Source organism: Lithobates pipiens, unplaced genomic scaffold (genome assembly GCF_037356315.1).
Source record: "Lithobates pipiens isolate NorthernLeopardFrog02 unplaced genomic scaffold, aLitPip1_a1.2 Scaffold_1, whole genome shotgun sequence".
NCBI lineage: Eukaryota > Metazoa > Chordata > Amphibia > Anura > Ranidae > Lithobates > Lithobates pipiens.
In genome coordinates this window covers 253,961,883-253,976,790 of record NW_027507685.1, presented here as the reverse complement: position 1 = coordinate 253,976,790, position 14,908 = coordinate 253,961,883, and the positions used below count along the sequence as shown (strand labels likewise).

General features: G+C 45.8%; 2 protein-coding genes across 2 annotated transcripts; both read right to left on the bottom strand.

The window, feature by feature from the left end:
* Positions 1-4,015: 4,015 nt before the first annotated feature.
* On the bottom strand, positions 4,016-6,389 carry LOC143987892 (uncharacterized). The gene is made up of 4 exons (XM_077487057.1): positions 6,234-6,389; positions 5,140-5,328; positions 4,636-4,764; positions 4,016-4,192 (listed from the first exon to the last, which is right to left on the bottom strand). Exons 1-4 carry the CDS (start codon positions 6,300-6,302, stop codon positions 4,016-4,018), a joined length of 564 nt encoding a protein of 187 aa, XP_077343183.1. The 5' UTR covers positions 6,303-6,389.
* Positions 6,390-9,912: 3,523 nt separating this feature from the next.
* On the bottom strand, positions 9,913-13,874 carry LOC143987885 (protein kinase C theta type-like). Its single transcript, XM_077487045.1, has 7 exons — positions 13,834-13,874; positions 12,504-13,044; positions 12,284-12,375; positions 12,024-12,086; positions 11,549-11,687; positions 10,454-10,642; positions 9,913-10,078 (listed from the first exon to the last, which is right to left on the bottom strand). Exons 1-7 carry the CDS (start codon positions 13,872-13,874, stop codon positions 9,947-9,949), a joined length of 1,197 nt encoding a protein of 398 aa, XP_077343171.1. The 3' UTR covers positions 9,913-9,946.
* Between the last annotated feature and the right edge of the window lie 1,034 nt (positions 13,875-14,908).

Below are 14,908 nucleotides of genomic sequence, written 5' to 3'. Positions count from 1 at the left end.
TTGCAAGTGGAAAATGAGGGCTGGTGAGGAGCTGGGCTGCCTAGGAGCAGGGGTGCGAGCACCGCCGACATGCGGGGATGAATGGGAGCCGTTCTCCCAGAGGAAGAGAGCGTGGAGGAAGAGAGGGGGCGGCCGGATCATCATAGAGGAAGAGGAGAGCCGGCATTGATCACAGAGCGGAGTTAGCCCCATGTTGCAGCTTACATTAGAATTGAAGTCCACGCTGTCACACAAAGCCCCGCCCCCTGACCCCTCACCTGTGACTTACAGAACGTGCCCTGGCATTGGACCGGCGTTCTGTCTGTCACAGGTGAGGGGTCAGGAGGGCGGGGCTGTGTGTGACGACCCACAGACTGCAATTTTAATGTAAGCTGTTTCGGCGGGCAAACCCCGCTCTGTGATCAAGACGGCTCTCCTCTTCCTCAACGCTCTCTTCTGCTATGATGAGCCATCCGCCCCCTCTGCACGGGTGAGGCTGCAATGATGGACACGGGTGAGGCTGCAATGATGGACACGGGTGAGGCTGCAATGATGGAAACTGGTGAGGCTGCAATGATGGATACGGGTGAGGCTGCATGGTTCACCCTGAACTCTGTATGTATCTCACCCCAGATGCCCCTTTGAGGGCAACCATACTACTGATGCAGCGTGAAAATGAAATTGAGTTTGGCACCCCTGTGTTATATTATCAAATAATAACAGTAAGTTTAGATTTAAAGTCCTTTAGTTTAACAGGCTGTTCTCTTATGCCCAATTTACCTTGGGCCTCCTCCTGGGATCCCCCCTGGAGCCCTACCCATCAAAAATTGTATCCATTCAGACACAGAGACCTGGCCTGGCCCCGCCCCCTCACACCCTTGAACCACTTAAAGTGGAACTATACTCGCCTCCACCCACACCCCCGGCCACCCTTGAAATCTTCACTTCGCCGTCTTCTAGGTTCCATATCTTCAGCAATCTTGATTGACTAGTCGTGATGCCAGACTGAGCGCAGCCTCAGTACTTTCCTGAGACAAACAATGATAAGAGGAATGCAGGAGACATGCACCCTCTCCTTCTGCATTCCTCTTGCCGTTGCTTGTCTACAGAGATTTACTGTCTCCTTCCTAGTTATGTAGTCAGTAGGGGTGCACCGAATGGGTTTTTTGGTGCCCAAACTGATACCGAAAATGAAAAATACACTAGGCCGAAAACCGATACCGAAACTGACGGATACCAAAAATTACTGTTTTTAAAAAATAGTTTTATACAGGAGATGGTCAGAGACTGGGGTCATGGTACAGGAGATGGTCAGAGACTGCAGGCATGATAAAAGAGATAAGTGCAGCCAGTGTTGTCCCCAGTAGAGCCAGTGTTGTCCCCAGTGCAGGGAAGAGAGAGCCGCCTCCGCCGCCTGGTTGAATAGAGTGCCGGGAACATCACAGCTTTAATTTCAGTAGCTGTGTGTTCCCCGTTGCGCGCTGTCACATACAGCCCCTCCCCCTTGTCCGGGCACTTTGATAGACAGATCACCCGTCCAATCCTGGGACAGTTGATCTGTCTATCAAAGTTCCCCCGGACAAGGGGGAGGGGCTGTATGTGACGGCACGCGACGGACACACAGCTATTGAAATTAAAGCTGGGATGTTCCTGGCGCTCTATTCAACCAGGCGGCGGAGGCGGCTCTCCTGCGCTATACACCCCCCATGATGGGAATCACCAGGGGCGGAGACAGTGCTCTGCCCCCACCCAGGCCTCGCCCCATTTCCGGGCTCAATTATCGGCCGTTTTTTCCTTTTGACAAATTGCCGAAAAGGGCATTTTCGGCCGATATGTTTCGGCGGCCGAAAATTTCGGTGCATCCCTAGTAGTCAGGCTTGGTGCCCCCAAACTTCCCCCAACAACATACCTAGGAAGGGGATGTCCACTTTTCTCAGCTCTAGGCACTTTCCTGAGACAAATGGTGACAAGAGGAATGCAGAGGACATGCAAAAATTTGGCAAACAATGCTCTAAGACAGGGGTCTCCAATCTTTCCTAACAAAGGGTTAGTTTGGTGTTCTTCAGACTTTAGGTGGGCCGGACTTTTCCAAATGAAAGTAGAAAATGTCCTGTGTCAATGGATGTAACCAATGCCTCATCATTGGTGTCAGTGGGAGGAATAGCGCCCCATCATTGGTATCAGTGGGAGAAGTAGTGCACCATCATTAGTGTCAGTGGGAGGAATAATGCCCCATCATTGGTGTCAGTGGGAGGAAAAGTGCCTCATCATTGTTATCAGTGGGAGGAATAGTGCCCCATCATTGGTGTCAGTGGGAGGAATAGTGCCCCGTCATTGGTGTCAGTGGGAGGAATAGTGCCCCATCATTGGTGTCAGTGGGAGCAATAGTGCCCCATCATTGGTGTCAGTGGGAGGAATAGTGCCCCATCATTGGTATCAGTGGGAGGAATAGTGCCCCATCATTGGTATCAGTGGGAGAAGTAGTGCACCATCATTAGTGTCAGTGGGAGGAATAGTGCCCCATCATTGGTATCAGTGGGAGCAATAGTGCCCCATCATTGGTGTCAGTGGGAGGAATAGTGCCCCATCATTGGTGTCAGTGGGAGGAATAGTGCCTCATCATTGGTGTCAGTGGGAGGAATGGAGCCCCATTATTGGTGTCAGTGAGAGTAATAGTGACTTGTATCAGTAGAAGGAATAGTGCCCCATAGTTGGTGTCAGCGGGAGGAATGGAGCCCCAAGGGACGGATAAAGGCAAGCAAAGGGCCACATCTGGCCCTTGGGATGAAGTTTGGAAACTACTGCTCTAAAATATGGAAATTACAGGTAAGCCAAACTTCCTCTGATGGCAGCCACTGACACCAATGTTGGGGGTTATTATTGCTGCAATTGATCACTCGTGTCGGGGCAATTACTGTCCCCACTAATACCAATGTTGGGGGTTATGGTCGGGCAGCTAAGAAGCTTGACTACAGAGGAGAAGATCTCCTCCTCCTAATTGATGGTTTTATTCTTTATCCTCCCTACATCCTGATATAAGAGACAAACAAGATATATAATTAAATTTTTATTTATTGAATATCTTTCTATCTGTCGATCTATTCATCTCTGACTCCTCGGAGATGAAGCCTCTTCAGAACCCTAAACCTTATGATGATTCAGAGGAAGGCGAAAACCCCCCTTGGTCATATTCTCTCCAAAGGGGGAAAAATTCCTTCCTGACCCCATAAGGCGATCGGATAATCCCTGAATCATCAGTTTAGAGTGTCCAGTTCATTCCCCTTTATATTGCTAAGAATGTAGAGACAGGACCCCAACATCAAGGCCCACAATCCAAAAGGCCATTTAGAAAGAGGTCTGATCTCAAACTCCACCCCTCCAGGGAGCAACCAATCCCAATCACTCCCAAAGTCACTGCCGCACATACAATGGGCAGGAAATGTGGAGGAGGAGCGGGCTATGGGGGAGGAGTCTAAATGGCGTGCCTCGGCTCACACCCCGGCCACCCTTGAAATCTTCACTTCACCGTCTTCTAGGTTCCAGATCTTCAGCCATCTTTATTGACTAGTCATGAGGTCAGACTGAGCGCAGCCTCAGAACTTTCCAGAGACATTCCTCTCACCACCACTTGTCTCCGGAGAGTTCCTGTCTCCTTCCTAGCTATGTAGTCAGGCTTGGTGCCCCCACAATTCCCCCAAACAACATGCTTAGGAAGGAGATGTCCACTTTTCCCAGCTCTACCCACTTTCCTGAGATAAATGGTGACATGAGCAATGCAGAGGGAATGCCCCCCCCATTCCTTCTGCATTCCTCTTGTGCCTGTCTAGCTATGTTGTCAGGCGGCTGCAGGCGTAGAGGGTGCGCTCAGTCTAAACACATGGTTAGTCTATCAAGATGGCTGAAGATCTGGAACCTAGAAGATGAAGAGGTGAAGATTTTAGGGCGGCGGGGGTGTGAGGGGACGGGAGTATAGTTCAAGCCATGCCATTTAGACTCCTCCCTGTATTGTCTGGGTGTGTGGATCTGTGGGATTTCTTCAATCCTCGGTGTCTTCGGTGGAGCTTTCCGAGTCTCTGTTGCAGGGAAACCAATCCTGGAGCCCCCATTTTTCAAAGAGTTCTTTGTTGATGCGGGGAACGTCTTTGTGTTTTTTCGGAATCACTCCTTCATTGACCAGAAATTCCTCCATATTCATGTTTATTTGTTGGAGAATCTGGAAGGAGAAAATGACATTCGTTAGTGTTTCAGATTGATACAGTAAATGGTGACAAAGCTTGGTGAGCCCAACCCCCCCCCCGAGGTGCAGCAAATACCCCAAGAAGAATCCTTCAACCCTAGCTCCCTCTAGTGATCAGAAGAAGCACTGCACTGCATTAACACATCCTTGACGTGTATATATAGATACAGTGACTCTGTGCTGTCACCCAGGACAGGAAGTGTTTCTGGTGGGATTAAGCTGTGTACCTGACACATACATAATAATTATCATCAATAATTAACAGAATTCCTTCAGACAAGTCCCCGGACCATGTGATTGTGCGGTGATCACAAAATCACAAATGTGAGAATTCTGTACAAAAAAACACGTCTTAGATGCTGCTGAATAATCTCCCCTCCCCCAATATACATGGACCCCTCCATTATTCATATACTTACCGGCTGTGGTGTAAATGCTGCAGGTGAGTTTCCTTTCTCCACCTCGTCCCAGTCAATAGTCTTGAAAAATGGGTGCCGTCTGATGTCCCGGACCTTGTATGCCCGTGTTTCCTGGTCTTCACATAAGAGCTGTAAAAAAGAAAAAAATATGATAAGAAACACAGTGAGAACAACAACCATATGTGACCAATAGAACTCCCTATTGTAAATCTTTGATTCTGACAGTGACGTATTTCAGCTTCCTTGATTTTGCTTGTGAACCCACCACTGTGTTATGATTGGATGGGGTTGTAGCATGGTACCTGGTATAGTACATGCTCAGGGTGAATAGAAGTAAAGGCAGATCCTTCCACTAAGCAGTCAGTGTGATAAAAGTATTGCTATGAGCCACATGAATGTGTGGTGGGAAGAATGTACAGTGGTGTGTTCTGACCTCCTAACAAGGTCTGTATAACCTGGAAAGGGTCTTGTCTGTAAAGAGAAGGTAAAGCCGTGTATACTCACCATACTTATGAGATCCTCGAGGTGAACATCCCTGTCAGTTGGATGAACTCGGTTCTCGGGACGGCCTGACGCGGTGCTCTGGAGTTTCTTGATCTGTTTGAGCTGATACACACTAGTGTACATCTCATTCACTATCACTCCCAAGGAGTAATAGTCCGCTGTGTTGTGGTATGGTTCCCTTTTTATGACCTGTAGAAACATAAGGAGAGAAAAAAGGATGAGAACATTCCTAGGCCAGGCAAAGGATAGACGGGACTCCATGCTGACATATGTGATGTATGAAGCCTCCCAGGAGTCCTAAAATTGTGCTGAAAATACATGAAACTAAGGCGGAGCTTGTGAATGTTGGAGGTGGGGCTTAACATTTATATATAGTCAAAACTTTTGTCTTCTACGTTTTGGGTAGAGTACGGAAGGGTTGAGACCCCTGCCAGTTTATTTTTGCTGTCTGTGTGCCATTGGGGGAATTTCCCTTTACTTCCTGTCCCCGGGATTCAAGAGGAAGTCAAAGGAATTCTCCCAAAGTGAGAGAAACTCTACTCTTAGGATCTTGTCCCCAAACAGGTGTCACCATTGGAAGACTTTCCTCTATTCCTGTTCTGGGGACAGCTGTAACATTTTGCATCCTGCTGTATTTTCTTTCTCACTAAGAATGGTCACCAGTACACATAAAGAGTGTGACTTCCCTAATGAGGACACCAATAAAAACCTGACAGAGGGTCTAACCCTATCCATTTAGTCTGCATTCATACATTGGCATTTGGAGCTGCAGATTGCGTGAAGGTTGTCAACAAAAAAAAAAGTTCAGGAACTCATTTTAGGCAGCATGCTTCACGCAATGCGTTTACCACAATTGCAGCGCAGTTGATCACGTGACAACCGCGGCAGAACCGCACCGCATTTTTAGGTGGGATTCAAATAAATGGCATCTGAAATGTACATTGTGCGATTTGTCATTCACACCTGGGTATTTGGAGGTCAAGATTCAAAATGCCCATCATGGGAATGTGGCCTTGATGAAAGGGGAGCCCCTTAATCTCTTCTCTGCATTCCGTAGTAAATATTACAATTCAGTCTAATATCGGGAATCTTACCTCTGGGGCAATGTAACCGGGTGTACCCGCATATCCTTCCATCCTAACATTCTCAGTGACTCCGATCATTGCGAGACTAAAATCACCGATCTTGATGTGACCGTCGCTGTCCAGCAGAATGTTTGCGGGTTTGAGATCTCTGTGAAGAAAAGAAGTGAACCGTTAGCTCTGCATATCCCACATTATAATAAAGAAAGAAAAGATACAAAGAAGAATGAAGATTGATGGGTGGACATTCGCTTCTCTTATATCTGCCTACAGGAAGATCTCTGTCCCGGAGTTCCCAGCTCCGCCCACCTGCTATATTCATGAGGAGGTCTCACTCCTCTTGCTGGATTTTATATGGCATGAGCAGGGAGACTTCTACAGCCGATGGAAGGAGACAGCGCAACTGGGAAGTCTGGTGGGAAGTCTTCCTGATTCAATAAAACCAGAAGCCAAGGGGGATTGTTAGTCAGCTAACTTAATACTTACCTATGGACGATCCCACAAGCATGGAGGTATTGCAGGCCACAAATGATCTCTGCAGTGAGGCATCTGAAGGAGAATGAAAAATATGAATTAGCATTCAGAATCATCACAGACCAATAAAAGGTAAAGATGAAGAGACTTCCCCCTATAGTACATAGGGGTGTGGATGGACGGGGCTCAGTGGGAGGGGCCTGGGGGTGTCACTGCCTGTTCTCAGTGGTCAGCCACCCCCGACTCCATCACAACCCTGTCACTGCACTTACCTTATCATGTTGTTGGAAAGTGGAGCTGAAGCCTCCAGCAGTTCCTTTAGAGTCCCGCCACTCATGAATTCCATAACAAAGAACAGATGAGTCTGTGTGAAAATAAGAGATAAAGGTTACATTAGAGACAAGTAAGATTTCACTTTGTGGAGGAATATAGGAAGGCAGGGGGTGAAGTACAGGAATAGGATAAAAAACCTGGGAGATAAAAAAAGACTTACCTCTGTTTGGAATTTTGCATACAGATGAGTGATATAGGGATGGCTATCGCAGTGTTCCAGTATGGTGCACTCTGTATTGTCATCCATGGAGTCACCTAATCCCAGTTCAATCATCTTTATCGCCACCTTCTCTTCATTGCAGGGATGGGAGGCAAACATCACCTTCCCATAGGCCCCTTCTCCAAGTTTTCTATGGATGGTAAAATCTTGCAACACAACCTCTGTCTCCTCCTCTGTGCTGGATGAGTCCAATGAAATTGTCTCATGGACTGTGTTGTCGGGCATTGGAGTACCTAAAGATTTCTCTTCTCAGTCCTCGGTGGATGGGATCACTTCTCTGTCCTCATCCTCGGTGGATGGGATCACTTCCGTTTCCTCGTCCTCGGTGGATAGGATCACTTCCGTTTCCTCGTCCTCGGTGGATGGGATTACTTCCGTTTCCACGTCCTCGGTGGACGAGATCACTTCTGTTTCCTCGTCCTCGATGGATGGGATCACTTACGTTTCCTCATCTTCGGTGGATGGGATCACTTCTCTTTCCTCGTCCTCGGTGGACGGGATCACTTCCGTTTCCTCATCCTCGGTGGACTAGATCACTTCTGTTTGTTCTTCCTCGGTGGATGGGATCACTTCCATTTCCTCGTCCTCGGTGGATGGGATCACTTCCGTCTCCACGTCCTCGGTGGATGAGATCACTTCAGTTTCCTCGTCCTCGATGGATGGGATCACTTCTGTTTCCTCATCCTCGGTGGATGGGATCACTTCCATTTTCTCATCTTCGGTGGACGATATCACTTCTCTTTCCTCGTCCTCGGTGGACAGGATCACTTCCGTTTCCTCATCCTCGGTGGACGGGATCACTTCTGTTTCCTCGTCCTCGGTGGACTAGATCACTTCTGTTTCTTCGTCCTCGGTGGATGGGATCACTTCCGTTTCCTCATCCTCGGTGGACGGGATCACTTCCGTTTCCTCATCCTCGGTGGATGGGATCACTTCAGTTTCCTTGTCCTCGGTGGATGGGATCACTTCCGTTTCCTCGTCTTCAGTGGACGATATCAGTTCTCTTTCCTCATCCTCGGTGGACGGGATCACTTCTGTTTCCTCGTCCTCGGTGGACTAGATCACTTCTGTTTCTTCGTCCTCGGTGGATGGGATCACTTCCATTTCCTCATCCTCGGTGGACGGGGATCACTTCCGTTTCCTCATCCTCGGTGGATGGGATCACTTCAGTTTCCTCGTCCTCGGTGGATGCGATCACTTCCGTTTCCTCGTCTTCAGTGGACGATATCACTTCTCTTTCCTCGTCCTCGGTGGACGGGATCACTTCCATTTCCTCATGCTCGGTGGATGGGATCACTTCCGTTTCCTCATGCTCGGTGGATGGGATCACTTCCGTTTCTTCGTCCTCGGTGGATGGGATCACTTCCGTTTCCTCGTCTTCAGTGGACAATATCACTTCTCTTTCCTCGTCCTCGGTGGATGGGATCATTTCCATTTCCTCATCCTCGGTGGATGGGATCACTTCCTTGTCCTTTGTGGTTTCATCCTGTGGCGTTGGCCCAGCCTGTGTGGTGATTGAAGCCACTGGGGTTTCGTCACTCTCACTGAAGGATGAAACCACTGGAGTCGGCTCTATTTCATCGGTGGTTGGGTCATTGTTTGCTTCTGCGGAGAATAAAAAAAAACGTTTATTTCTGTTCCTGCTATTTACACAACATTTATTGATGTTATACAGAATGACGTATAGAATGGTTGTAAACCTCAGACATGAAATATGAACAAAGTACATCTTTCTATACTGTGTACTTGTTTCTATCCAAAGCACTGATTGCAGCCCCCATACAGAGCCCAGAACAAGCCCAGTCAACATTTGTACTCTCAGGCGTAGAGGGTGCGCTCAGTCTAAACACATGGTTAGTCTATCAAGATGGCTGAAGATCTGGAACCTAGAAGACAGAGAGGTGAAGATTTTGAGGGCGGCGGGGGGTGTGAGGGGACGGGAGTATAGTTCAAGCCATGCCATTTAGACTCCTCCCTGTATTGTCTGGGTGTGTGGATCTCTGGGATTTCTTCAATCCTCGGTGTCTTCGGTGGAGCTTTCCGAGTCTCTGTTGCAGGGAAACCAATCCTGGAGCCCCCATTTTTCAAAGAGTTCTTCATTGATGCGGGGAACGTCTTTGTGTTTTTTCGGAATCACTCCTTCATTGACCAGAAATTCCTCCATATTCATGTTCAAATCTTCCATTTGTTGGAGAATCTGGAAGGAGAAAATGACATTCGTTAGTGTTCCAGATTGATACAGTAAATGGTGACAAAGCTTAGTGAGCCCAACCCCCCCGAGGTGCAGCAAATGCCCCAAGAGGGATCCTTCAACCCTAGCTCCCTCTAGTGATCAGAAGAAGCACTGCACTGCATTAACACATCCTTGACGTGTGTATATATATATATATATATATATATATATATATATATATATATATATATATATATATATATATAGATAGATACAGTGACTCTGTGCTGTCACCCAGGACAGGAAGTGTGTTTCTGGTGGGATTAAGCTGTGTACCTGACACATACATAATAATTATCACCAATAATTAACAGAATTCCTTCAGACAAGTCCCCGGACCATGTGATTGTGCGGTGATCACAAAATCACAAATGTGAGAATTCTGTACAAAAAAAACATGTCTTAGATGCTGCTGAATAATCTCCCCTCCCCCAATATACATGGACCCCTCCATTATTCATATACTTACCGGCTGTGGTATAAATGCTGTGGGTGAGTTTCCTTTCTCCACCTCGTCCCAGTCAATGGTCTTGAAAATGGGTGCCGTCTGATGTCCCGGACCTTGTATGCCCGTGTTTCCTGGTCTTCACATAAGAGCTGTAGAAAAGAAAGAAATATGATAAGAAACACAGTGAGAACAACAACCATATGTGACCAATAGAACTCCCTATTGTAAATCTTTGATTTTGACAGTGACGTATTTCAGCTTCATTGATTTTGCTTGTGAACCCACCACTGTGTTATGATTGGATGGGGTTGTAGCATGGTACCTGGTATAGTACATGCTCAGGGTGAATAGAAGTAAAGGCAGATCCTTCCACTAAGCAGTCAGTGTGATAAAAGTATTGCTATGAGCCACATGAATGTGTGGTGGGAAGAATGTACAGTGGTGTGTTCTGACCTCCTAACAAGGTCTGTATAACCTGGAAAGGGTCTTGTCTGTAAAGAGAAGGTAAAGCCGTGTATACTCACCATACTTATGAGATCCTCGAGGTGAACATCCCTGTCAGTTGGATGAACTTGGTTCTTGGGATGGCCTGACGCGGTGCTCTGGAGTTTCTTTATCTGTTTGAGCTGATACACACTAGTGTACATCTCATTCACTATCACTCCCAAGGAGTAATAGTCCGCTGTGTTGTGGTATGGTTCCCTTTTTATGACCTGTAGAAACATAAGGAGAGAAAAAAGGATGAGAACATTCCTAGGCCAGGCAAAGGATAGACGGGACTCCATGCTGACATATGTGATGTATGAAGCCTCCCAGGAGTCCTAAAATTGTGCTCAAAATACATGAAACTAAGGCGGAGCTTGTGAATGTTGGAGGTGGGGCTTAACATTTATATATAGTCAAAACTTTTGTCTTCTACGTTTTGGATAGAGTACGGAAAGGGTTGAGACCCCTGCCAGTTTATTTTTGCTGTCTGTGTGCCATTGGGGGAATTTCCCTTTACTTCCTGTCCCCGGGATTCAAGAGGAAGTTAAAGGAATTCTCCCAAAGTGAGAGAAACTCTACTCTTAGGATCTTGTCCCCAAACAGGTGTCACCATTGGAAGACTTTCCTCTATTCCTGTTCTGGGGACAGCTGTAACATTTTGCATCCTGCTGTATTTTCTTTCTCACTAAGAATGGTCACCAGTACACATAAAGAGTGTGACTTCCCTAATGAGGACACCAATAAAAACCTGAGAGAGGGTCTAACCCTATCCATTTAGTCTGCATTCATACATTGGCATTTGGAACTGCAGATTGCGTGAAGGTTGTCGACAAAAAAAAAAGTTCAGGAACTTCTTTTAGGCAGCATGCTTCACGCAATGCGTTTACCACAATTGCAGCGCAGTTGATCACGTGTCAGTTGCGGCAGAACCGCACCGTATTTTTAGGTGGGATTCAAATAAATGGCATCTGAAATGTACATTGTGCGATTTGTCATTCACACCTGGGTATTTGGAGGTCAAAATTCAAAATGCCCATCATGGGAATGTGGCCTTGATGAAAGGGGAGCCCCTTAATCTCTTCTCTGCATTCCGTAGTAAATTTTACAATTCAGTCTAATATCGGGAATCTTACCTCTGGGGCAATGTAACCGGGTGTACCCGCATATCCTTCCATCCTAACATTCTCAGTGACTCCGATCATTGCGAGACCAAAATCACCGATCTTGATGTGACCGTCGCTGTCCAGCAGAATGTTTGCGGGTTTGAGATCTCTGTGAAGAAAAGAAGTGAACCGTTAGCTCTGCATATCCCACATTATAATAAAGAAAGAAAAGATACAAAGAAGAATGAAGATTGATGGGTGGACATTGGCTTCTCTTATATCTGCCTACAGGAAGATCTCTGTCCCGGAGTTCCCAGCTCCGCCCACCTGCTATATTCATGAGGAGGTCTCACTCCTCTTGCTGGATTTTATATGGCATGAGAAGGGAGACTTCTACAGCCGATGGAAGGAGACAGCGCAACTGGGAAGTCTGGTGGGAAGTCTTCCTGATTCAATAAAACCAGAAGCCAAGGGGGGATTGTTAGTCAGCTAACTTAATACTTACCTATGGACGATCCCACAAGCATGGAGGTATTGCAGGCCACAAATGATCTCGGCAGTGAGGCATCTGAAGGAGAAAGAATAATATGAATTAGCATTCAGAATCATCACAGACCAATAAAAGGTAAAGATGAAGAGACTTCCCCCTATAGTACATAGGGGTGTGGATGGACGGGGCTCAGTGGGAGGGGCCTAGGGGTGTCACTGCCTGTTCTCAGTGGTCAGCCACCCCCGACTCCATCACAACCCTGTCACTGCACTTACCTTATCATGTTGTTGGAAAATGGAGCTGAAGCCTCCAGCAGTTCCTTTAGAGTCCCGCCACTCATGAATTCCATAACAAAGAACAGATGAGTCTGTGTGAAAATAAGAGATAAAGGTTACATTAGAGACAAGTAAGATTTCACTTTGTGGAGGAATATAGGAAGGCAGGGGGTGAAGTACAGGAATAGGATAAAAAACCTGGGAGATAAAAAAGACTTACCTCTGTTTGGAATTTTGCATACAGATGAGTGATATATGGATGACTATCGCAGTGTTCCAGTATGGCGCACTCTGTATTGTCATCCATGGAGTCACCTAATCCCAGTTCAATCATCTTTATCGCCACCTTCTCTTCATTGCAGGGATGGGAGGCCAACATCACCTTCCCATAGGCCCCTTCTCCAAGTTTTCTATGGATGGTGAAATCTTGCAACACAACCTCTGTCTCCTTCTCTGTGCTGGATGAGTCCAATGAAATTGTCTCATGGACTGTGTTGTCGGGCATTGGAGAACCTAAAGATTTCTCTTCTCTGTCCTCGTCCTCACTGGGTGGGATCTCTTCTCTGTCCTCGTCCTCACTGGATGGAATCACTTCTCTGTCCTCATCCTCAGTGGATGGGATCACTTCATTTTCCTCGTCCTCGGTGGATAGGATCACTTCTCTGTCCTCGTCCTCACTGGATGGAATCACTTCCGTTTCCTCGTCCTTTGTGGAAGGAGGTGGATGAGGTCCACCCAACTGGTAAACAACTTTTTTTTTCCTAATAAAAATAAATGCAGACGTTTTGTGATTTATTTAAATCGGATTTCTTTCATGTTTAATGCCTCCAATCTATAATAAAATCATTTTATTCATGTCTGTAGACTCAATTCACAAAGCTGTTACATCAGCATGAGCTGTTCTGTTTTCAGCTCAGTGACCTTTCAAATCTGCTGGCTGTTTTCAAAAAAATAACTGACGCTTTTTTTTATTAATTTTTTTATTTGACCCTTTCATGCCTAAGCTTTTTTTTTTTGGACATTTGGTACTTATAAGTTATAATCTGTATTTTTTGCTAGAAAATTACTTCAAACCCCCAAACATATTATATATATATATATATATATATATATATATATATATATATATATATATATATATATATATATATATATATATATATATATATATATATATTTTTTTTAGCAAAGACCCTAGAGAATAAAATGGCGATAATTGCAATATTTTATGTCACACAATATTTGCACAGTGGTCTTTCAAACGCAATTTTTGGGGGAAAAAATACACTTTCATTAATTTAAGAAAAACAAACATTAAAGTTAGCCCAACTTTTTTTAGTATAATGTGAAAGATGATGTTATGCCAAGTAAATAAATGCCTAACATGTCACGATTTAAAATTGCACGCACTCGTGGAATGACGCAAAACATTGTTACTTAAAAATCTCCATAGGCGACTCTTTACATTTTTTTACAGTTTACATGTTTAGAGGTACAGAGGAGGTCTTGGGCTAGAATTATTGTTCTTGTTGTAACGTTTGCCAGGATACCTCACATGTGTGGTTTGAATGTCATTTACGAATGTGGACATGACCTAGGTATGCATTTGCTTCTGCATGCGAGCAAGCGGGTCCGGGGACGCTTTTATTTTATTGTTTAATTTTATTTTTTGATTGTTAAGGAATCTAAAGTACATAATGATAATCAGAAAATGTCTATTTGCTTATGTGTATACATGTTTCTATGCTCCTTACTTATTATGTAGTATACAGTTTGGCTCTCTGTTCGGAGTTTAAAATGGCGTCTACACCCTACATCCCACGCGTTAGAAGAATGCATTTGAGATAACAGAAACAGCTTCAACCGAACTTCAAGCATCAAGTTTCTTCATTTCTCTTGTATTTTAACCAATAAGATGTACCTATTAGCCCTTGTACACACGGCCGGAGATTCCGACAACCAAATCCGTCGGATTTTGTCCGAAACTGTTGCATACACACGGTCGGACAAAGTAAATTTGGTCCGACGGATATTCCGACGGAAACAGTCCGATGCAGACCACACACAGTCGCAATATCCGACGTATCTTTCTGTATAAAATATCAACACCGCACACGAATAAATCAGAATTTAGAAGTAGCCGAGCTGAACGTATCTCAGAGAGTGTTTACTTCTAATGTGCATGCACATTTATACTTTTTAATTGGAAATAGCAGCAGATAACCTCGAACTAGTTTGTAGTTCTTATCCATTTCATTTGGCGCTCTGAACGTGGGGCTCCAGGCTTCAATCGAAGGGAGACTGCATTCCAGGACTGAACAGCTGGCCAGATCAGAGAAGGGGGTTAAAGAGGAAGGAAACCCTGATGAGTTTTCTTCCTCTTCGATTCCCTGCAAAGGCAAAGCATAATGGACTACTATGCATCGCATAGTAGCCCATTATGTGTCACTTACCTGACACAGGAGCCAGCGAAGTCACCGCTGTCCCCTGTAGTCTGCCGTATCCATCTTGTTGGTGGGGTCTCGCAGTTTCGCCGCTGTCATTCGGCGAAGCCGCGATGACGTCACTCCCGCGCATGCGCACGGGAGCCGACACGCGCGGCAGCTCCGTCGCTGAGAATGCCGC